The 23,144-nt window shown below is 34.6% G+C and overlaps 3 protein-coding genes across 3 annotated transcripts; 1 reads left to right on the forward strand and 2 right to left on the reverse strand.

The window, feature by feature from the left end:
* Positions 1 to 996: 996 nt before the first annotated feature.
* Positions 997 to 1,597, reverse strand: LOC125811099 (glutaredoxin-like). The gene is made up of 4 exons (XM_049490592.1): positions 1,539 to 1,597; positions 1,367 to 1,455; positions 1,182 to 1,280; positions 997 to 1,079 (listed from the first exon to the last, which is right to left on the reverse strand). The coding sequence occupies exons 1-4, from the start codon at positions 1,592 to 1,594 to the stop codon at positions 997 to 999; spliced, it is 327 nt and encodes a 108-aa protein (XP_049346549.1). The 5' UTR covers positions 1,595 to 1,597.
* A 1,599-nt stretch (positions 1,598 to 3,196) lies between these two features.
* Positions 3,197 to 8,701, reverse strand: LOC125811088 (isocitrate dehydrogenase [NADP]). The gene is made up of 15 exons (XM_049490581.1): positions 8,372 to 8,701; positions 8,251 to 8,294; positions 8,036 to 8,145; positions 7,694 to 7,731; positions 7,107 to 7,184; positions 6,432 to 6,485; positions 6,251 to 6,352; positions 6,057 to 6,145; positions 5,851 to 5,954; positions 5,625 to 5,693; positions 5,418 to 5,533; positions 5,246 to 5,280; positions 5,021 to 5,163; positions 3,985 to 4,107; positions 3,197 to 3,525 (listed from the first exon to the last, which is right to left on the reverse strand). The coding sequence occupies exons 1-15, from the start codon at positions 8,622 to 8,624 to the stop codon at positions 3,432 to 3,434; spliced, it is 1,452 nt and encodes a 483-aa protein (XP_049346538.1). The 5' UTR covers positions 8,625 to 8,701; the 3' UTR covers positions 3,197 to 3,431.
* A 5,379-nt stretch (positions 8,702 to 14,080) lies between these two features.
* LOC125811084 (polyribonucleotide nucleotidyltransferase 2, mitochondrial) lies at positions 14,081 to 22,781 on the forward strand. Its single transcript, XM_049490577.1, has 16 exons — positions 14,081 to 14,489; positions 15,026 to 15,181; positions 15,269 to 15,439; positions 15,898 to 16,023; positions 16,103 to 16,264; positions 16,400 to 16,519; positions 16,922 to 17,059; positions 17,176 to 17,338; positions 17,892 to 18,017; positions 18,225 to 18,355; positions 19,259 to 19,478; positions 19,572 to 19,655; positions 20,197 to 20,276; positions 20,600 to 20,743; positions 21,285 to 21,965; positions 22,419 to 22,781. Exons 1-16 carry the CDS (start codon positions 14,148 to 14,150, stop codon positions 22,521 to 22,523), a joined length of 2,949 nt encoding a protein of 982 aa, XP_049346534.1. The 5' UTR covers positions 14,081 to 14,147; the 3' UTR covers positions 22,524 to 22,781.
* Positions 22,782 to 23,144: the final 363 nt, after the last annotated feature.

Below are 23,144 nucleotides of genomic sequence, written 5' to 3' on the forward strand. Positions count from 1 at the left end.
TGGGTCTCTGAGGACCGTATTGAGGTGCTGGGCTGAAATATTGTATGGGAAAGGGAAGTTGGGCCGATTTGGTGTTGCTGGAAAGAGAATTGGGCTGCTCTTCAGGATTTGAAAGTTGTTAGATTGGGAAGCAAATGTGGCTAGGATTGCAATTGAAGAAATGACTAGATGAATTGTTAATTTAGCCGATTGAATTAAGAATTTAACCGAATTGAATTTCACTAGCAAATTCGGCTAAATCTTAAATAAGAAGGATTAATATTTTATACACAAAACATAAATTCTTGTGTAAAAACTAACGAAAATAGTAAGAAACTATTACTCATAAATTTAAAGATCTAACGAATTTAATGCCAATTTTAAAGTTTTAACAGGTTCAGTGCAAATTTGTATCATGTTTCTTGAAATTTCAAATAAGAGGAAGGTAACTGAGGATTTCTAGTTGATATTGCAGATTCAATAGAACTTCTGGTGAGAGTTATTGATGATTTGTTATGACTATGTACTGCGTCTAGGGTTCAAGATTCCAAGAAGAGCTTCAATAATTCCATGTGTTCGATCATATTTCTTGAAATTTAAAGAACAGGAAGGTAACTGAGTGGATATACATACAACTTTTAGTGGGCGGGTATAGGTTCTGTTTGCTTTTGTGATTATTTAGTTGCTTTGATGGAATTTATATCTATTAGTAACCGTTTCTAAATTGTGCAGGAACCAAAGGGATCTTAATAACTTGGTTTAGGCATTAAAAATTCACCACCTACAAATGCAGTTATTATTGCATATCAACTCAAATGTCTTAAAAGAGTATAAACTTTAAATATTGGATTTGTCTCTGTCTATTGTGCGTCTTTGTTTTGACTCAGCAATGAGGTTCAACTGAATTTCTTAATTTGGAATTGCGATATGAAAACATAAATCATTTTATTAATTATCACTTAACTATAGACAAGATAAAATCAGTTTATTCATTAAACAACCAACTACTTGATCCTCTTAAGCTGTAGAAGAGTTAACAGGTGCTCCAGCCTCGGTTAGCAGAGGAACAAGATTCCCTTCCCTGTGCAAAGCAGTTGTGGCTGCAAATTAAAATTCCCAAGTAAATCTTAAGATTATTTTTATGAAGATTATGTCAAGGAATTTAACCATATATAGTTAAAAAAACAAAGAGGAAGACACACAGTCACAGCCACCAATGTGCTTCCCGCCAATGAAGACGTTTGGTATTGTTCGCTGACCAGTCCACTCAGCCAGTGCTGCCTGAATCTCACTTCCATCCGCTACAACAACAAAGTCATTTAATTTTGTTTTGTATCAATAAAGTAGTGCGATTGTAATTGCTAAGCTGAAGCAGAAGATGCCTTACTTTCAGAATCTAACTCAATGGCCTTGAAGGAAGTACCGATATTAGACAACAAATCCTTGACACTAACGCAGAAGGGACAGTACGTCTTGCTGGGAATTCAATTGAGATCAAACAAAAACTAATTAATAGTAACACTTGGTTCACATTTGACAATCAAACAGAAATTAATTACCTGAAGACCACAACTGGATTGGCAGTAATTGTTTCCTTGGCTTTGGTAAGTACCATCTTCAATCGATTAGCTTAGACTGGACACTTCTTATTTTTTGGTTAACAATGCCTTTCAAAAAGCTCTATATATACAAGTTGATTAGTCTGGACCAACTTGTGGCTCATATTAGGAATAAAATTCAGTAATTGGATTCTTGCATAGTTTAGAGGGTTAATAGGACCTAGTATAGTTTAGTGGTATAAATAATATAAAAAAATAATTTCACCATATAAAAAGATCTTCACAGAATTAGGTATGTAACTGATCATTTCGTGGTACGATTCTCATGTTTTATCCCTATTGAAAATACATTTTTTTTATAATTCAAAGTTGGTCACCTCGTTTCTTTCGGCGGCCTTTCATCATACATGCATTATCACTAACAACTTGTATATGCATAACATATATAAAGATTGATCTTTACTAGCAATAATAGAAAATTCTTAATTATTTGCATGCAGTACAAAAGTATGTCTCAAATTATCATATCTTATCAGGTAACAAGGAGCGGAGCCACCATTATAATCAACAATTCTTGTACGAATTTTGAATTTGTAGCTCTAAAAAGATTTGAGATTGGTCATATTTTAGAAGACATGATTACTTATAAATTGGGTCATAATTGGAACACGTCACGAAGTGCTTAGTGCTACTACAATCATCAAGGGAGCAGTACTTATTTAAAAAATTAAATTAAATAATATGCATAAATGATTTATTCAAAATTCAATTAAAAAATGATTATCCTTCCGGATTAATATTTAACTCACCTCTAACCATATGAAAACAAATTAGACAGGTACGTATGTTGGTTTTCTTGCGTCATCCTATAATAGCACCAATGATGTGGGGCTTTAATGGGTTTTATAATATTCAAAGTTGCAATTTGCATGCCTCTTTATATTCTTAGAACATAAATTAAGGTTGTTCAAGAATCACTTTAGCAATATTCTAAAGAGGCTTATTGCCAACATTGAATATTCTAGTTATATAGTATTTATCAGTAATCAGTAAAGAGACAAGGTGCAAGTACTGCCAGACTGTTGGAGTTACTAGGAATATTATCATTATATTGGATAAAAGGAATTAGAGAAGCTCAAATACAAAAATATTTCAAAGATAAACTTATCCCATCCACGCGATATAGTTAGAATTCTTCCCCTTAGGTTTGTCCCATTTTTAACATTCCGTTTTGGTTGATTTCCTTGAAATTTTCCCTTTCAGCTATGGACTCAATAAAAGCTTTCATTTCTTACATTTGGTAGATAGAAAGAACGCCGAAGAGAACAAGATAATTGATTCTATTCATGTCGGAGGAGTTTTGAGAGTGAGCCAACACTCATGCAACAGTTCACTGTTGCAGACATCTCTTTATTAATGACGCTTTAGTTTACAACAAACAAAGTAACAGTAACAAAAACCTAATTGCAAGAGTGGAGCTTTAACAACTGAGCTATTTGCCAAGAGTCGAGAGGACGATATATTAGAGTAATCATATGATTCTTTCTATTCAAAAGAATTATTCCTTATTGTTGAGCTTGGCTGATTTTTGCAATAGCAACCTCAGTAACCAAGTGTGTTTCAGGAACACCAGCACAATGACAGTGCTGACAGATGACTCGAAAAATGGATTTTTATGAAGGATCCTAATTCAAACGAGACAATATACACAACCCATTGAGGAGAAGTACAAATGGAACACTCAGCCACCTGCTATCTCGTATCTGAATGACTACAAACACTAGAGTAAAGAATGTCAACGGGAAGTGCATAGGGTTATGTTCACTGTGAAAAGGATGCTGCTCATGATCTTCTTCAGCTCATACATGTTCTCACTATATAATCCAGGATAACTTAAATAGGCACCGAGGCATGAAGCTTCTCTTGAAGTTTCTGTGCTACAGCATCAATAAACTCTTCAGTGTTCAAGTAGAATTCTCTTGACACCCTGCACAAGTATAATTACTCAAATACTGAGTTTCACTGAAATTGAGAGAGAAGTCGCAGACTATTCATGTTAACTAACACCTCTTCATTTGGTTTATCTTACTAACTGAATCAAGTCTTAGTGTCAAAAACATTTTTCATAAAAAATAATTTATCAGTAAGAAGGTGAAAACTTCTTAGTAGAATTGTTCAAGGTGACTTGGGATGTAGAATTTATTGTTTACTTTAAAAAAAATAAAAAATAACCGTGGTGTTAGATACAGCTTTCGCGCACCTCGAAATACTTGGTATTTTGAGTACCAAATACCAAAAGGAGGAGGACTCCGTCCTTACCCAGGAGTAGGCTAAGGGTTTACAGTCAGTTAGAGGAGATATCAGAAATTCCATGTGTGGAGTAAAGAAAAAGAGCTGGACTATATATGCCGTACAGATGACACTGAAGCAGGAAACCAGCACTTACTTGGGTCCATGAGCTAATATAGCTAAGTCCTTAGTCATCTTCCCGGACTCTATTGTCCCAATGCAAGAAGCTTCAAGGGTGTGAACAAATTCCAACAACTTTTGATTCCCATCAAGCTGAGCCCTGCAGAAGAATAGTGTGTATTTTTTAGGCATTAAGAGACAGATCCATTGAAATCAGAAATTAAAAGCCACCTTTAGTTTTTCTGTCAAATTAGATAATGTCCACTTGCCTAAAAGTAAAATAAATGGAAAAAGAATAGAACACCAGTATTGTGTTTGCTTTTGGAGTGCCCCAATAGTCTCACCATAACAAAAGTAGCCTTTTCCATTCCTCAACTTTCCTCAAAAACATCGGAAATACTTCTCAGCTCTTGCTCAAGGGAGAGTTCTTTCATTTATAGAGGAGCAAAAATGGAAAAGAGCAGGAATAAATTTTAATTTCCTTTATAAGCAGAAAACCAGACCCACTATACGGGACACAAGGAGTAACACAATTTGTACAGAATCCATTTTTGCATCCACTACTCTTCCCTTTTTTTTTCTAATTATAGGGACAACATGATATCAAGCAGGCAATCAGTTCATTATTCGACCTACTCTTAGTAATAGTCATATCACCAAGCCAGAAAAACTGATTCACGTGATGGCGCAAGCAAAAATAATTATAGTTTAGGTAGACAGGCAACCTCACCCAATCCTAAGAAATTAAGGAAAGAAGAGGAAAGCCTCTAGAGTGAGTGTGTAGAGAGAGAGAGCAGAAAGGGGAAGAGGGATCAAGTAGTGCATAATAGTGCAACATGTCCCAACTATGAAAAATAAGTGCACTAAGCTCCTGCTATGCAGGAGGGTCTGGGGAAGGGACGGACCACAAGGGTCTCTTGTTTTTCTGCAAGAGGCTATATCCATAGCTCGAACGTGTGACCTCCTAGTCACATGTCAGCAACTTTACCAGTTACCCAAGTAAGTAACAATGAACAAAAGTTTACCCCAATCAGTAAAAGTAACAAATGGGTTAGAGAATAGCAGCAACTCACCTATGTCCAAGTCCCTTTGTCCATGCAAAAATGGAAGCAACACTGTTTGTACTAGTTTCTTGACCCTTTTGATGCAGCCGAAAATGTCTTGTTACAGTGCCGTGAGCTGCTTCAGCTTCTAATGTCTTGCCATCAGAAGATAACTGCAGAGTAGATACATTATATTATACAGAGGACCAATGGGTGTGATATTCTATAAAGAAAGCTTAACAGGAAGATACCTACCAATATAGAAGTCATGAGGCCCAGAGAACCAAATCCTAAATAAACAAAGATAGGCTAAGTTAGACTTTTAGAAGTTGATATAGTAACTGTATCATCACGCCAAATCAAAACCTTCAACTAAGACATGAATTTCAAAGGAACAGAATGAACAGAGTACAATCATGAGGATCACCTTGAGCGAGCAAATCACTCTGGACATCTCCATCATAGTTCTTGCATGCCCAAACATATCCACCCTCACTTTTTAATGCATAAGCTACCATGTCATCTATCAGTCTATGCTCATACCTATATGCCAGTGACAGCTTTTGACCAATAATGCAACCATTTTCCAGAAATAAACTACAAAAACTGCTCATTAATCTCATAAAAAACCAACCATATCGAGTGTTCCTCAAACTGTTGCTTCCACTTCTCTTCGTATACCTCTTGAAAAATGTCCTTAAACCTGGCACAATCAAATTTGACAGTGAATAATTCAGCTAAACTCTTAAAAAAGTATATTTTCTGGAGATTCAAAATAGCATCCCCTTTCAATTAGAAGAGAGGGAAATTTTCTGAGGGCTGGAAGGGAAATGATTTGATCAGCATAAATTGAAGGATACCTTCCATCGTATTTCTTTAAAATTGTGTTTTTTGTACTCAAGTAAAGAGGCCATTTCTTTGAAAATGCCATTGACATTGATGATTCAGCAAACGCTCGAATTGACTAGCAAATTTCACCACAGAAAAAGAATGAGTATACAAGAGAGAGGAAAAGGCTTGGAAGTGAAATAGCATAGTCATTCATCGAAGCATAGTGCAGAAGAACCTGGTCAACATTGTACATGGCAAGTGCAATACCCGGACCTTTAAAATCATAAACATCCAGCTCCATAGGGGATTCCCCATTTTCTGGCACTGAAAATAAAAATTAACAAACAAGTTGAGTATTGGCATGAGTATGCTTTGTATCTGTATGTTTTGCCTCATAAAATAAATACAGACTGAAATCAACTAGCTCACCAAAAACCATTTTGAGCTTTCCGGGCCCATTAATAATTGCATCTGTGGCACGATACTGATCACCAAAAGCATGCCTACCAATACAAATGGGTTTCTTCCAACCTGCAGATCTCAGAAGTTAAGTACTAACGAGACTGATGATATTGGATGTATACCACAAATTAGATCAAGAAGATGTTACCAGGAACAATCCTGGGAATGTTCGTGCATAGTATAGGCTCCCGGAAAACAGTACCTGAAGACAGAAACTGTCATCATTCTAGCCATTAAGGATAATGAATTTAGAAAGTAAGGCATCCACTTATTTATCTTCTTTCTTTTACAAGTAGAAAACTCGAATTGGAACCAGCTACTTCTGAAATAACAAATAACAAAACAGGGTATAATGAAGGTGAGAACTTTTTCTCAATTATTTCTTGATATGGTCCAATTAACAAAGGATCATACATTCTAGGTATGTATTCTTTTTTAGTATCATTTAATGACCTGTTCATTTAACCCATAGCACAAGTCCAACATATTGTCGAGTTGGCACTCCCAGAAACTATCGTACAAAAGCCTGCTAGAGTTACCTTAACGTACAATGAATCATTCAGTTTAAATTCCATGTAATGCCATGGGAAATGTATACTGTCACTCCGTGTACAATAATAGCATATGATATCTTATGATTTATCTACCACCTTTGATATTTCCTGAGATTAACATAAAAGCATCTACAGATAAGGAAAGTATCCTTGCTGCACCAATAAGATGCTCGGTACTTGCCAGACACTATCATATTATGATGGATGCACATAATACACAAGAGTAGACCTTGTCATTGAGATACAAACAAATTGAGTTGCATGCACACCGTTTAAAATGTTTCTGATTGTGCCATTGGGACTTTTCCACATAGACTTCAGCCCAAATTCCTTGACTCTGGTCTCATCTGAAGCATCAATAGTAGGAGAATTAGAAAGTGTCATAGTGCAATTTGCCAACTTCCATGTAACTTCACTAGCGTTTGGCCATAGATTTTGGGAGTAGATTTTGAAATTTGATCTTCAAATATTTGTTTGGCCATGAAATTTGATCAGATTTTCGATATCTGATCTTCAGATATTTTCAAGTTCCTAAAAAAAGGTCTTTTGGGGTTTTGGGGAGTTGGGACTTCCACTCACAAAATTTCCAAGTAAAATGCATGTCCAAACACAACTTCAAAAACTCAAATTTTCAAATTTCAACTTCAAAATCTATGGTCAAACGGGGGCTTCATGTACTCTGAAAAATCCAAACTCTCATAGCTGAAATATGAGAGAGCCATAAGTGATTTGGAAACTACCATTTAAATGAAACATTTGGACTAAAGCATGAACCTTTATTATTTAAATATCACGCAGAAATTTCCTCCTTTAACCTTTCTCAAAAGCTTTTCTAAAACTGGAAAAGACAACTGACCAGGTGTTATAGTAGCGCATTTCACAGCAACATTGTACCTGCACAATAAAGGAGTATAAGCCAATTCAAATTTGGAACTAGAATATTTTGAGCAATTAAGTGCTATTTGACTACAATTAGCTTTGGTGTGAAATACAGAAGCATTTGCAACAACAACAAAAAGAACGGCAAAACATAACAACGCAAAGATAGCTAACTTCTCAAACTAATACATTAATCTACTTCAACTGATTGTTTAAATAAACTATAAGTTGGCCTCAATTCTGAAGGAGAAAAAAACAACATTTAATCACCTTAAGCAGTGAATTTCTCAGTGCGAGACATTGAGGTAAATGAACTTACTTCAGGGTTGCCTCAGCACTTTCAACAGTAACTTGGTCATCAGTGGCATCACGGTTCAATATACCTAAATCATAATACTTTGTATCCAACTCTAGATAAGGATATATTAGCTGCCACCACATAATGCAAAAATAAACAAAAGATTTAGAAGCGTAATAAGAAAAATTGTCAAAACAAAATTAAAAGATATATTCAGAAGCTGACAATAATTATACCTTGTCTTTGATCATTTTCCATATAACCCTCGTCATTTCATCACCTACAAAAAAAAAAAGGTTAAAGAGTGGATGAATAATTACAGATGTGCTTGCACTCATCTCAACTGCAGTAAATTACCGTCCATTTCGACGATGGGATTTTGAACGAGAATTTTGCTAGTCGGACCAGAGGAGGAAGCGAAGCACCGAATTGAGGCATTAGGGATTCGCGTAGTGAGAGATACTCTGCTATTGAAGAGCTGCCGATTGGAATTGACTTGAAAATAGAGTTTTTTACTAGCTATAGATGATGCAGAAGCCGATGAAGATGAGACAAAAGAAGCAACGCCGGCCATGGAGGAACACCGGAGTCTGAGTCGGACGGCCAGCATACCACTTTAGATGGCTTTAAAAAGTTGCCAATTTCTGCCGCTGTGAGAAAACTCGGTTGGGTTTGTCCGCCGTGCGCGATTTGGGCGTCGACGCTTTTTTTTCTTTTCTTTGTTTATCTTTGCTTTGGTTTGGAATTTTTATCAAAATAAATCATTATTAAAATCAGTTTACTAAAATAATATATTTTTATGAATTTTACCAAAATTAATATAAATGTGTTTCTCAATAACTTTAAGTCTATATTTTACGGAGTAAACAGGTATTAAACATTACTATTAGTAATATTTTATAATTCGTTATTTTGAGATACATTTTACGATTATAGCGTTAATATTGAAACACCTTGTTTGAACAAAATAATCACACTCTTTCAATAGAGATTCTTCCTCATACTCAATATGCAATAGGAAATTTGGAGATTTTTTCTTGTAGCTTAGGTACATATCCATTTCAAATATTAAACTATCAGTTTTGTGATTGTTAAATATTAGACTATCAACTTTTTTTTGATTGTTAAATATTAGACTACCAGCTAAAGAAGTTAATAATCCTCTTCATCCTATTTAAAAAAGTTATTGAATTAAAAGTGATGTAGTAAATAAACAAAATAATTATTAAAAAATGTCTATATTAAAAGAGATAAAGAATTAATTGACATTGTAGTAAAGTACAAGAAGTTATTTTTCCTTACTGTTCTTGATCTTGCAATTGCATCAAAAGTTATTTTTCACGTAGACAATTAAGTTGTCAATAGTTCATGTAGCTTCAATTGTTAATTTTGATACTCTTGTTCATGTTGTATTTGTCGTAAAGTTTTATCTGATCAATTTGCCATCATCACACAAATATATTTGCCTTCCATGTAATTTCAGTTGTTAACTATACAAAATTTTCTATTACGAATTATATGAGGGTGAATCTCTATTGAAAGAGCATTAACATTTTATTCAAACAAGGTAATTTCACTAAAACATAACTTTGAGTAACATTTTTATTGTAAAACGTGTCTTAAAATAATGAATTATAAAACATTATTGACATGTACGTTTATGTTTGTTTACTCCATTAGAACTTATCTTTTTTTCATTAAAGATTTTTTAATAAAATGTAGCCCAAAAAATATGTTTATACTAGTTTGTAAGAAAAAATAATTTTAAATGTATTATTTTGATGAATTAATTTTAATAGTGACTTATTTAGTTATTTTTTTATCAAAAAAATAAATAAAATTCCTTGATTGGAGGGGTGATTGAAAAAAAAAAGGTGTGTTATTCTAAATTGAATATTTCTAATGTTTAGTAAATTATTTTGTATTTGTTTTTATATTTAGTTGAGCTTTAGTTTAAAATTATGAATTTCACTTGTTAACTATCGAGAAATAATATTCAAGTTTACCTTTTTGTTTTTAATTATAACTTTAAATTTTTCTGTATTCGAGTTACACCAAGAACAAAAAACAAAACTAGATGACTTAATTCAAATAACTAGATAATAATATGGTAAAATTATAATCAGGATATAAAAATGGATAAAATTACTAATTTTTTATTGTAGAGACAAATTTGATTATTTTTGCTTAAAATGTAAACTCGATTTTGGATTTAATTGTTGGTTTTGATTTTTTGAAATAATTAATAATGATATATCTTATATTCAACTTATAAAAATAGTATATCTTATAATCTATGTAAGATATAAGTGGTTAGTTGTACATATATTGAATAGTTATATTTTAATGTATGTCTATTTGTTTATTTTTAATATTGTATAGACGTTAGGTGGTTATTTGTGTATCACTCAAAATGGTAGGTTATAAATGTCAAATGAAATTACGTTAAAATACACTTTTATCTATTATGACTTTAATTTTATTTAAATTGTAGTTGGCATTGCAATATTTGTTTCTTGGAAAAAAAGTTTGATATACCCTTCAACTTTGTCATTTAGAGTTGATACACCATTCATTAAGAAAGTGACTCATATATATCCATATTTTTGTTAGACAAATAACTCGTGTATACCCTTTTTCTCTAACAGAAGTGAAAAAAATTAATTCAAATTTAATTTTTATTTTTTTAGGGTCCGTTTGGTCATGTGATATGGTATCATGATATGGAATCATGAGATGAAATTGAAGGTTTGTTTGGACATGCGATATTGAATTTTTGTGTTGTATATTTTCTCATAAACATAAAAAATCCATAAGTTGTAAAACTATTAAAATAACCCCAATTGTTTATTCAATCTTATCAAATAAACAAAAAATTATAAAATCGCATAATAAATTGTTACAAAGTTATTGTTCTCCACTTAAGTAATTGTTTCACCTAACTTTAATTTAATTAAAAAAATTGAACATAAATTGTAATGTACTAGTCTTTAATATAATCCTCCCACATAGTACGGACAATTTCCTCACATTGAACTTGCATTTCTCGATCATGTGACCGATAAGACGAACCAACATTGTTACTTTGAGTCATTTGTTGGTCAATATCCTCCGCAACTATATCTTCATGTTCATAGACCATAAATATTTCATCACTACTTTGGTATTCTCGCAAATAATTATGTAACACTGCACAAGCTATGACAATTTTCACTTGTGTATCAATATCATAATGGTTCATGCCTTGTTTCAGTATTCTAAAGAGTAAAGATATAAAGACACAATCAAGTTGTCCCGTATTTGCATACAGACACCTTAACTTTCAAAGTGTCCTATCACCCCACAAAACTATTTAATATCGTTGTAAATGGGCCATTTTGACCCATTTCCTCGTCTATGTAGTGGCGTGTGTTGCTTACTCCCTGTGATAGAAATCAACCCGACCCGACCCTGTTCTTTGAAGAAAAGTCGTTTCTCCTTTTCTTTTCTTATTTCTCAACTTTCCCTAAAATCTGAAGAAATAGAAAAGATTTCTCGTCGTTACAAATATGATTCAACATTGCATTTGACATTTTCAATCAAAACCTAATCACAAAATTCAAAAGAAATTAAACCATAAAAAATTTTAAATTAACGTTTTATATTGGAAATTAAAAGATAAAACGAATTTCTACCTTATTTTCTTGGGAAAGATGATGAAGTCGTCAAACAGAGAGAACCAACGTTGATCTTGCTATGGAAAAAACTATGAAATCAAAAAAATAGGGCTACCAACAACTATTTTTGGGTTTAAAATTGGGGAAGATGACATGAATTGATTAAATAATTAATAATAAAGAAAGAAAATAACACGTGGCACTTTTAAACTGGTCCATGGCAGTGAAATCACTGAATGACGCGCCTCATGTTGTGGTAACAACCCAGACGAGGGAATGGGCAACGATATTAAATAGTTATGTGGGGTGATAGGACACTTTGAAAGTTAAGGTGTCTTTATGCAAATACGGAACAACTTTAATTGTGTCTTTATGTCTTTTCTCTATTCTAAATCTATTTTTCCAAACTCCAAAAGTTCGTTCAATCACATTGCGCAGAGATGAATGCCTATAATTAAATAGTTCTTTGGCATTTTGAGGCTTTCTTTCACTTTCTCGGTAATCTTGCAAATGATAGCGTAGTCCTTTGTATGGAGCTAAAAATCCTTTTGTGTTTTGGAAATCAGCATCAACAACATAATATTTATCTACCAAAAAATATTTTATAAAGAATTACTAAAAACATATGTGACATAAATGAGACAACTTTGTGTAAATAAATAATATTTATTCTAAAGATGTAATTTAAAGTTACCATGTGGTGGAAATGGAAATTGTGATGTTGGTTCAACAAATGCATTCTCAAGTACTTTATTATCACATGCAGTACCTTCCCAACCAACAACAACAAAGGTAAATCGCATATCAAAATCACAAGCACATAAGACATTTTGTGATGTTCTTCCTTTGCGATTACGATATGCTTGTTGCACCGCTTTAGGAACCTCCCTTTCTATATATGTTTCGTCAATCGCACCAACACAATCCTACCAAATAAAAAATACGTCAATATTAGTTTAGTGAACATAAAATAAATTGGAAGCATTATAGAATGCACTTCATAAAAATAATGTTTGTAAGAGTAATAAAAATAGTGTTTCCAAGACAATGCAAAGTCATAAAATAAATAATATCTCTTTAAATAAAGTTGATAGGAAATATGTAACTAAATACTAATAACTTACACATAAAATATAAATGTGCATTTATTAAGGCCATAAAATAAATTTATTAATGTGATTGAAATTTTACCTTAAACCAAGGCCAAATCGAGTATTATGTCGAATTTTGGAATGTACAGCAGTCATATTTTTTGGTTGCATAAATGTTGGTGCCATCTTGCTAATTGCCTCGGCAACTATTTTAACATGCCGGTTAATTGTTTCAAGTGAATGTTGAAAAGTTTTACCTGCCGAGCGTTGACTATCATTTCGTGCAATGATGGTTAGAAAAATACTCAAAGCCTCCTCAATTTGAACCCGCGTGGTCTGATGCTCAATTGGCAACAAGTTATTTTGTTTGATAAAACTAACAAGCTGACAAAATGTTTCGGTGAGAATAATAAATTTTAAAAAGTAATGATGTGATTATAAATTTTATTTACATATGAAACAAATGGTTAGTAGATATAAATGTGAGGTTGTTTTAACAAAATATAAACTCATGGATCAATTATTGTATTAAAATATCTCAAATCATGATATAGAATCACCATATAACTCCATATCATGGTTTTTGGAGAATATGGTATCACCTCTCATGATATGGAATCATGAGATGAAATCAGCGTAAAATCGCATGTCCAAACGCTGATTTCATCTCACAATATCATACCGTGATATAGTATCGCATGGCCAAACGCCTACTTAAAAAAATAATCCATATGGGGTGGGTATTTTTGTTCCTCCTCACACTTATTTTTTTTTATACTTTTTGTTTCAACAACTAATTAAAATTTATTATTTTGATGGTCAAATTTATTTATGTTTCACTAATTTTCTCGTAAAATTTATCATAGATGTCCCAATCTTTTTTACAAATACAAAAACTAAATTACTTATATAGCTGAAAATATAGGTTTAAATTATAATATAGCCACAAAAAATTAGTTTTAATTTTTTTTCTTAACACTAAAGAATGAAAGAAAAGAAAAAGAATAAGAAACTCAAATAATGATAATCAAAGAAATCAAAAAAATAATTTATGTATGAAAAAAATAATATATATCTTAAACTTTGTTAGAAGGATCATATTATATATATGACTTTTTTAAAAATTAAATGTCAGAAAGATAAATTTTAAAACTAATTTTTTCACTTCAATTAAATAAAAGATATATGTGAGCTTTTTTTATAAGCGTAGACATATATGTGAGCCATTAATATAAAAGTAAGTATATGTGGGATTGGTAATTTGGGATTGCTCTAGACCCTCGCCCCCGGTTCCTAAAACCCCACAGCAACTAGAGAAAATCCTTAAACCCTACACAAGCCTTGTTTCCTTTCGTTCAATTTCCACTTGTCCCTTTCAACTCTCTAATGGCCTCTGTAAGAAACAAAATAAACCCACTTCTCTGCAACTTACCGTACGTTCTCACATGGCGAAGATTTGGTTTTCGTACAATCTGCAGTGGTCGTCTAGGCTTTGCGCCGTCCACATCGCCGTCAATGGCCGATACAGATACTCCTGTTGCTGGAACGAAGGTTCTCGAGACATTCGCTGAGGAATTTGAGATTGGATCACGCAAAATTACTTTAGAAACTGGAAAGATTGCGAGGTTTGCTAATGGCTCTGTAATTTTAGCCATGGAAGAGACGAAAGTCCTCTCTACTGTCGCTTCATCTAAAGGCGATGCAATTCGTGATTTTTTGCCTCTTACAGTATGTTCAGCACATTTCTGAATTCCTTTTTTTTAAAAAAAATAAAAATTTGTTCTTCTTAATATTGCTCACTTGAAGGCAATGAAAGTATGCAACATCCTGTAAAAGTAAAAAGTAAAAAGACAGACTTTGAAGGATTTCTCTTTTCACAAATTCAATCTGCATTGTTTTCTAGCTTTCATAGAATTGACTTCAATCTCTATAACATAGGGGGCAAGATATCTAGCACGTAGCAATTTGGCATTTTCATTTGAGAAAAGTTAAACAGCTGTCTTTATAGTACAGACGGAAAGACTTGAAGAGTTTCTGTTGCTTTTATGTAATGTTGGAGATTGCATACTAGAATTCGGAAGCTACAGAAGGCATATATGTGTATACGAGGCCATGTTTTTTCCTTTTTGTTTCATGCCTTTTGCACCGTCTCTATTTTCCTTGTTGTTAGTTTTTTTTTTCAATATCTGGTCGTGGTGGTAAGTTAGCTTTTTTTTCATTATCTAGTCGTGGTCGTAAGTGCTAATAGTGTTTGCTTCTCTTAGGTTGATTACCAAGAGAAACAATTTGCTCAAAGTGTTATTCCGACAACATACATGAGAAGAGAGGGTGCTCCAAAAGAACGTGAACTTTTATGTGGTCGTCTTATTGATCGACCCATAAGACCACTTTTTCCACCTGGATTTTACCACGAGGTGCAGGTAAGTTGGTGTCTTGTTATTGCAATTAACTTGATAGTAATAGTTTGTTTGGCGGCTATAAGCTTCGCTGACTCGCATTCTCCCCAGGTAATGGCAAGTGTGCTTTCGTCTGACGGGAAACAAGATCCAGATATATTGGCAGCTAATGCATCATCTGCTGCTCTAATGTTGTCAGATATTCCTTGGGGTGGGCCAATTGGAGTAATACGTATCGGAAGGATTTCAGGTCAATTTGTTGTAAATCCAAGCATGGAGGAGGTAATATCTTATATCAGCTGGCATCCTCAGGATAAATTTGTAACATTAATACTTTCCAATTTCAGCAAGTTGACTTTCATTCTGGTGGCAGTTACTACCCTGGCATCTTGAGAACTTAGGCCATATCCTTGGGTGCTGTACTTGTTTACATTCTAACAGAAGATGGTTGAATTAAGTTTAAGAAATGGAGCTTTGGGTCTCCTGCAGAAGTTGTAGTTTCTCGATTATGTAGCCACTGCTGGGTGTCAATAGTGGATAACTAGCTTACATTTCCAAGAATTCGCATACTTCCATAGTATTAGGAAGAACTACATAGTAAGAGAATATAACAAAAAGCTACTCGGCAACTCCAACTGCCAATGTGCCTTATGCTAGTTGTTGTCACTGATGCCAATTATGTTCACCAGTAATTGCAGTCCTGTCCCTTGATTAAAGTCTTCTTATTGGATGTCATGCAGCTTAGCATCAGTGATCTTAACTTGGTATATGCATGTACGAGGGATAAAACTTTGATGATAGACGTCCAAGCTCGTGAAATTTCTGAAAAGGATTTGGAAGCTGCTTTGAGACTTGCTCATCCAGAGGTGAGACATTGCTGGCTATCAATTTGTCACTGCTGCTCCATTACTCCAAACCAGTAATTTTGATTTTTTGAATATTCAGGCTGTTAAGTATCTTGACCCTCAAATTAGACTCGCAGTTAAAGCTGGTAAGCAGAAGAAAGAGTATAAGCTGTCTATGGTATCAGAAAAAACATTTGAAAAGATTCAGAATCTGGCCAAAGAACCTATAGAGGCTGTTTTTACAGACCCTACTTATGGAAAGGTATGTATTTTCTTACTGCAAGATGAATGTAGGGACTTCACTGTTTTTCACTATTCATGTTATATAGTCTATTGATAAAGGCAGCAGGGACCTTCTTTTCATCTCATTAATACTATGTTTTCCATTCTTATTCAGTTCGAGCGTGGAGAAGCTTTAGAAAAAATCACACAGGACGTTAAAAGAGCTCTTGAGGAAGAAGGTGATGAGGAAGGCCTAAAAATTCTACCAAAGACAGTTGATACAGTGAGGAAGCAGGTATGCTTGTAGATGCTGAAATTTTATCGTGCTTCTGATTTTGAGGTTTTATTTTTTACATCATTAATAAACAGAAAATATGTTGTTTCTTCTTTTCCTTCTGTTGATTGCAGAGGAACACATGATCAATGATTGGCATTCTAGGTTATTTTCTCATGCATTTGATCTTTGGCAAAATAATGCGTATTTCCCTCATAATCGATTAATAGTAGGTTGCATGTGTTTTTTGGCTTTTTAAGTCCATTAGCAAACATCGACATATTCTAAATAAAGACTTACATACTTCAGTTACTGCATTTTAAGGAATATTTGTTTGGGCTTCCTTTTACATCCTAAACTAAGGTTTTAGTCTTTTAATATCACAAAGTGATATTAACCTCCTCAAGTTTCTGACAACATCAGGTTGTTCGCAGAAGGATCATTTCAGAAGGGCTTAGAGTGGACGGAAGGTGTCTTGACGAAGTTCGGCCTTTGTACTGTGAAGCTGGTAATTTACCTGTATTACATGGATCTGCAATTTTTTCAAGAGGGGATACTCAGGTCAGTATATTCATTTTTCACTAAGAACACAGGATGTACTATGATTTAGGGTTATCATCACATGCAAATATGCAATCTTGTTGCCATTCATTATCCCTTATGAGATGTTTATACAGGTCCTTTGCACTGTTACCCTTGGAGCCCCTGGGGATGCTCAACGTCTGGATTCACTGGTCGGTCCTTCAAGCAAGCGTTTCATGCTGCATTATAGTTTTCCACCGTTTTGTACAAATGAAGTTGGCAAACGAACTGGCCTGAATAGGCGTGAAGTTGGTCATGGTAAGCTATTTAGTTGTCAGGTTTATAATAATATGGTCTGCTCCTGAAGTTAGTGAAAGCTGTAAATGGACCTTAATACTAGAATGTCAATTTGCAGTTGTAACTTGTAATCAACCTCAATATGTGGAAACATTTATGCCATTTTGTACCAACAAGGCAACGAGAGAAGAGAAATGTTGATAATGTACTCTCTTCCCTTTCCCCATTAACCTTATTTTTCTTGTTTTATTGTTGTTTCCTTATTTCATGTAAAAACCAAATATTGGCTAAAGGAAAAAGAGAGAAGATCTTATTTCTCTCTCATGCAATATCGTAAAGTAGGGGGCAGGGTTGCCTGCATTGTTCTATATGTTTGATTAATAAATATTTATATCGTCTGGTATAACTGGTTCTAGTTTTTGAGTCTCTCTCCACTTGGATCATCTTTTGGGTTTCTTGGTCTTTCTGTTCATTTGCTACGAAATTTATGTTCATGTTACCTTTTTCTAATTATAGCATCTCCAGGGTAATTTGTGGATCATTTTCTTGATACTGGATGGTTAATCTTCTACAGGCACTCTTGCTGAAAAGGCTCTGCTTGCTGTATTACCTCCTGAAGATGATTTTCCATACGCAGTCCGAATTAATTCTGAAGTCATGGCATCTGATGGCTCGACATCAATGGCAACTGTCTGTGGAGGTAATTTCTCAATTTTCTTGATTTCATGGTTGTTCAATCTGGAAAATATTAGTTAGACTTTTCACACTTTCATTATGCAATATTGATGATGAAATTGTGAGTGCAAAAATCTCTAAGAAGATTTCTCTGATCTAAGTCTGTGCTTGTAAGTTATAATTCTCCTTTCAAAATGCAAACATCATCTTCCTGTTTATTTGGTTGCTGCAGGTAGCATGGCTTTGATGGATTCTGGCATTCCAGTAAGAGAACATGTAGCAGGTCTGTCGATGGGGCTTGTTAGTGAAGTTGACCCATCAACTGGTGAAATCAAGGATTATCGTTTATTGACTGATATTCTGGTGAGGACTGTTGTTTCGATCTTTTTGAATGTTTGTCTTAGCTCTGTGAAGTTCAGTGAAGGGGACAAAAAAGAGGGAAAAGAAGCATCTTTTAATGAATGCCCCAAAGGGATGAAAAAACAAACAAATTAGTTTCGGTAAATATCATGTAGGCTTGGTGGTAAAATTTACCTTGTTCAGTATTCAAAATGGATATTAGGATTTTGGATCTTTTTTTTCAAGATAATAACTGGAAACTCATAAACTATTGCTCTATACCGGCGGTTGGAGTAAGATCAATTTATTTGGTCACCTTGAAAGTGTGCTTTAAAGTTGTGAAATCATCCGGTCACTAAAGGCCTAGGCTTTAAGAGGTGTATCTACTATTCAGCCAACACTTGCTTGCATGATTATGATTGTAATATGAAATTCTAGACTTTTCATATGATATATCCTCTTGGATTTCACCAAATATATGAAAACCTGCTTTTCTTTGTTTTGGTATAAACTTAGATTGTGGAGTCCACTGTTGTGTGTCTCCATTTGGTTCATGTTCTAGCTTGGTCTTGTGTGTTTATGCATCCGTTTGACTTGAGAAGCCCCCAGTCTGAACCTTGTCTTCGCCAGTCTGAGCCTTGTCTTTCTGCCTTACTTGCACTTGCATGAATAGATTTTACTTCACACCATAAGTCCAGAACTATATGCTCATAAAACTTTAATGTCGTTGAAAACTGCAAATAATGTAAACAAGAGTTATCAACTTCAAAACTTTACTTACCATCTCTACTTATGTAGTCTATATTACTGCTCTTCCTCTGGCTGATTGGTTTAAGTTATATCCTAATTTTCTTTTGTCTGAGGCTGGTCTCTATCTTTCTCTAAATTTGGTGTGAGTTTTACTTACTTGATTAAGTAACTCTCTAGGGTCTGGAGGATCATCTGGGTGACATGGATTTTAAGATTGCTGGTACCCGTAATGGTGTAACTGCAATACAATTAGATATTAAACCTGCTGGAATTCCTTTGGATATCGTATGTGAGAGTCTAGATCCTGCACTTAAAGGGAGGCTTCAAATCCTTGAGCACATGGAGCGTGAGATAAATGCTCCACGTATTCAGGATAACATATATTCTCCTCGGCTAGGTAATTAGCTTCAATCATTGATCTTATGTTTCTCTAAACTCCTTAGTTCTGCTTCATTTAACATGTCTCTTTTGATGACTGCTTCAAATACAGTTACGTCAAAATACAGCAATGATGCACTTCGTCGCTTGATTGGTCCTGTTGGTGCTTTGAAGAGGAAAATTGAAGATGAAACAGGTGCAGTCAACAGTTTGCATTTGACTTATCTGTTACTTTTACCTGGTTACTTTGGGTGATCTTTGACATGAGGGCATGGTTAATAATATTCTTCCTTGTGCCTCTCTTGTGTATGGTCATTGATGTAGCTCTAATGTCAACTGTTCTTGACTTTGTAAGTAGAATTTTCTTCCCATCAAACTTGTTGCAGGAATACTTGTTTTTGGCTCCTAATATGCTGATTGTAAACCAGTTTTTTCTTTGCTTCATATTGCTTATCCACATTATCGCTTTGCCTTGTTAAGTTTTTGTAAAGATATGACACTTGTGCCCAACTCAGCCTCAGAAGCTGACTCATGAGGGAAGGACTCTAACCTCTCTAACAAATGGATACACACACATAGAGACAGATAATGCATGTCTTACAGCACTTCATTTTCATATGTAATCACTTAGTGATGGTGTTCTTTCCAGGCAGTAGTTTTCATTTTTAATTTCTCCAGCTGATTCCTTTGTTACTCCTAAGATTGCGTTCATTTCTCCTTGCTGATTCATAATGTAGGTGCACGGATCTCGGTTAGTGATGGAACACTTACTATAATTGCCAAAAATCAGTCGGTGATGGAGAAAGTACAGGAGAAGGTAATTTTGTGTTTCCCTCCTGTTTACTTGCTGTAGGTTAGATAAGAACTGCTTTTGTCTCTGTATTCCATTTAGAGAAAAACTGCCTCTTGTTTTAGCATGTAACATTTTCCTAGAGATTGAGCACAATCATGTAACTGAAGTAAGGAGAACAGCTAAGACAGAATGGTGAATTAGGTATTAAAAAAAAAAAGGTTTGTCGTGAAAGTTCCTCAAGTGCTATAGATGTTTCTATACCTTGTTTTTCACTTCACTTTGGCTTCACTGTTCTTGAAAAGCTTCTGAGCCAACCAATTCCATCCTTTGCAATTTATTGCTGACAGGTTGATTTTATAATTGGACGTGAAATTGAGATTGGAGGCGTATATAAAGGTATTGTTGTATCTGTTAAAGAATATGGCGCCTTTGTGGAGTTTAATGGTGGACAACAGGGCCTCTTACATATTTCAGAATTGTCACACGACCCGGTAGGTTCTCTTCTTCCTCCCTCTCTCCCTCGCTATCAAAACTTTATACTGCCAAGGATCTTAGCAGTTTAAAACTTAATGCTTTTTTGAACTCGCTCACTCATAGTAATTAGTACCCACTCTACAGGAATCGATATTACCTTACTAATTTGCAATTGCTCACCCCTACCATGCAAATAGAGCTTGAGACTATTTGCAGAAAATAATCATGACCTTCTGTGATAGTATATCATTGCTTTCAAGGGAAGTGTATAATTTTTCTTTGAAACTTTGAAATTTAACTAGAATATTGCTTGCAGTCTGCCATGTTCCTCTCAACATTTTTCTTTCAGCAAAGGCTAATGTCTATATGTAAAAATTGTGTAAATCATGCATCGATTTATAGTTTCTGAAGCTATGTTAAACACATAAGTCAAATAGTTAATTTTGTCCTTTCTGTACTTGAGAAACAAAGTTTGAGGCATGGAGGTTTAGGCTAGACTGGCTATTCCTTCCATGTTATTGTTTTGTGATTAATTTGCGTCTTTTTTTTTTCTATTAGGTTTCCAGAGTTTCAGATGTGGTATCTGTGGGACAGCAACTTTCTTTAATGTGTATAGGACAGGACGTTCGTGGTAATAATAATTTATCATTAAAAGCCACCCTGCCTAGACCTAAATCTAAGACAGACATTTCTGTTGATGAACCTGTTGCTCCTACTAGTCAAGAGGTTAATGTTTGGGCTGCCATTGAGGATGTATCCAATGAGCTAGAAAACCAAGGTGCTACTGTGGGACCTGAAACTAATGATTCAACTTTGAAGTCAGCTACACCAGCAGTTCTAATCCGAAGTGCGGCAGAGTGTGATGAGGAGGAAAAAAGCGATGCTCTGAATTTGAAAGGTGATAATGGATCTCAAAGTGCTTCTAAATCTGAGAAGAAGACAAGGATACTGTCCTCACTTTCAGAATCCGGTTTTTCTTCTAGAAGTGCGAAGAAGTCAAAAAGAAGCAAGGATGCCATTCTTGACCTAATAAGTGATGATGAAAGTGAGCAGAAACATACTCCAGTAGGCCTGCATTCTCAAATTGGGTCAGATAAGGATGATGCTACGCCTGAGACCCCTATGAGTGCAAACAAACTAAAGCTTGGCATGAGAGTAACAGCAAAAGTGCATCAAATTCGTGCCCTTGGTTTGGTGCTTGATTTGGGTGGTGGAATTCGGGGAATGTATCGTTTTGAGGTATGTTTGACTTCACTTTCTCAAAGTTTCTCTGTTATTTCAACTTTCTACATTAATAAGTCTGCTTTATGTGAAACCCTTATTTGCAAGGCGTGGTCAAAACGTTTGGTATCATTTCTTATCTTGTCCTCGCTTAGCTCCGCAAGTTATTGTTATCAATTACCCTTGCTTTATTTTTATGTTTCTATCAGTGAACATTGCTTGCTTTAGCTCCGCAAGTTATTGTTATCAATTACCCTTGCTTTATTTTTATGTTTCTATCGGTGAACATTGCTTGCTTTCCATCTTTTCCTTGTTTAGCCATATAGTATTCACAAAAGCCTGCAAATATTATGATGGTCCCAGTAGGTTATATTATGCATCGTAGCCCTTTTAGATATTCATAATAGAATTTCGTTTCTCACCTGGAGACCCTAATTCCAAGTCAAATGAAATTTTACTTTTTTGGTGTAGCCTGGTATGAAGAGGGACTTTGAGGTAGGTGATGAGCTGCGGGTGAAGTGCTCAAGTTTTTCAACCAAAGGGATTCCAGTATTGTCTTTGGTGAAAGAAGAGTAATTTAAGGCGCGCTATTATACCAAAGTAAAGCATAAAACTGCAGGCTGTAAAAAATGTCAACTAAGAAAATTGACAGGGAATCACAAGACACCGATGCTTGAAATTTGTTTCAAGAACCTGCATTTCTCAGAGCACATGCAGATAATTGCTATGAGTTGGATCGTGAGAATAAAGAAAACAGAAGGCCTCCTAAAATCAGGTAGCCTCCCGGAACAGGGTTGTTCCCAGGCCTTCACCTCTGGTCGGTTTTAGTCCTGTGACTCTCTGTCACAAATAGCTTCAGTTTTGGTGCGAGTTGAACGTCAATATAAATCATTATTTCATGGCTCTTTCCATATTAATTTTTTCTACGCAAACAACAGGGGGTTTGGGGATGTTTTTCTGTTGTGATAGCTAGGTCTCATTAATATATGTGTTATTTCTTCTCCTGATTACTACACTTTTGTATGAATACCAAAAACTCACTTTTACACCTTAATGCTTGAAAGAGAGAAATGCAAATGAGAGGTGATATTCGACTTGTCTGATATGAAAAGTGGACTACTATACTACTATACGCTAGCTACTTTTAGCTTCTATATTTGTCACCACTTGGAAATCCAAAGAGTTGAATTGCGGTCA

The sequence above is a fragment of the Solanum verrucosum genome, unplaced genomic scaffold, assembly GCF_900185275.1.
Source record: "Solanum verrucosum unplaced genomic scaffold, falcon-dt-bn FXZP01000032.1, whole genome shotgun sequence".
NCBI lineage: Eukaryota > Viridiplantae > Streptophyta > Magnoliopsida > Solanales > Solanaceae > Solanum > Solanum verrucosum.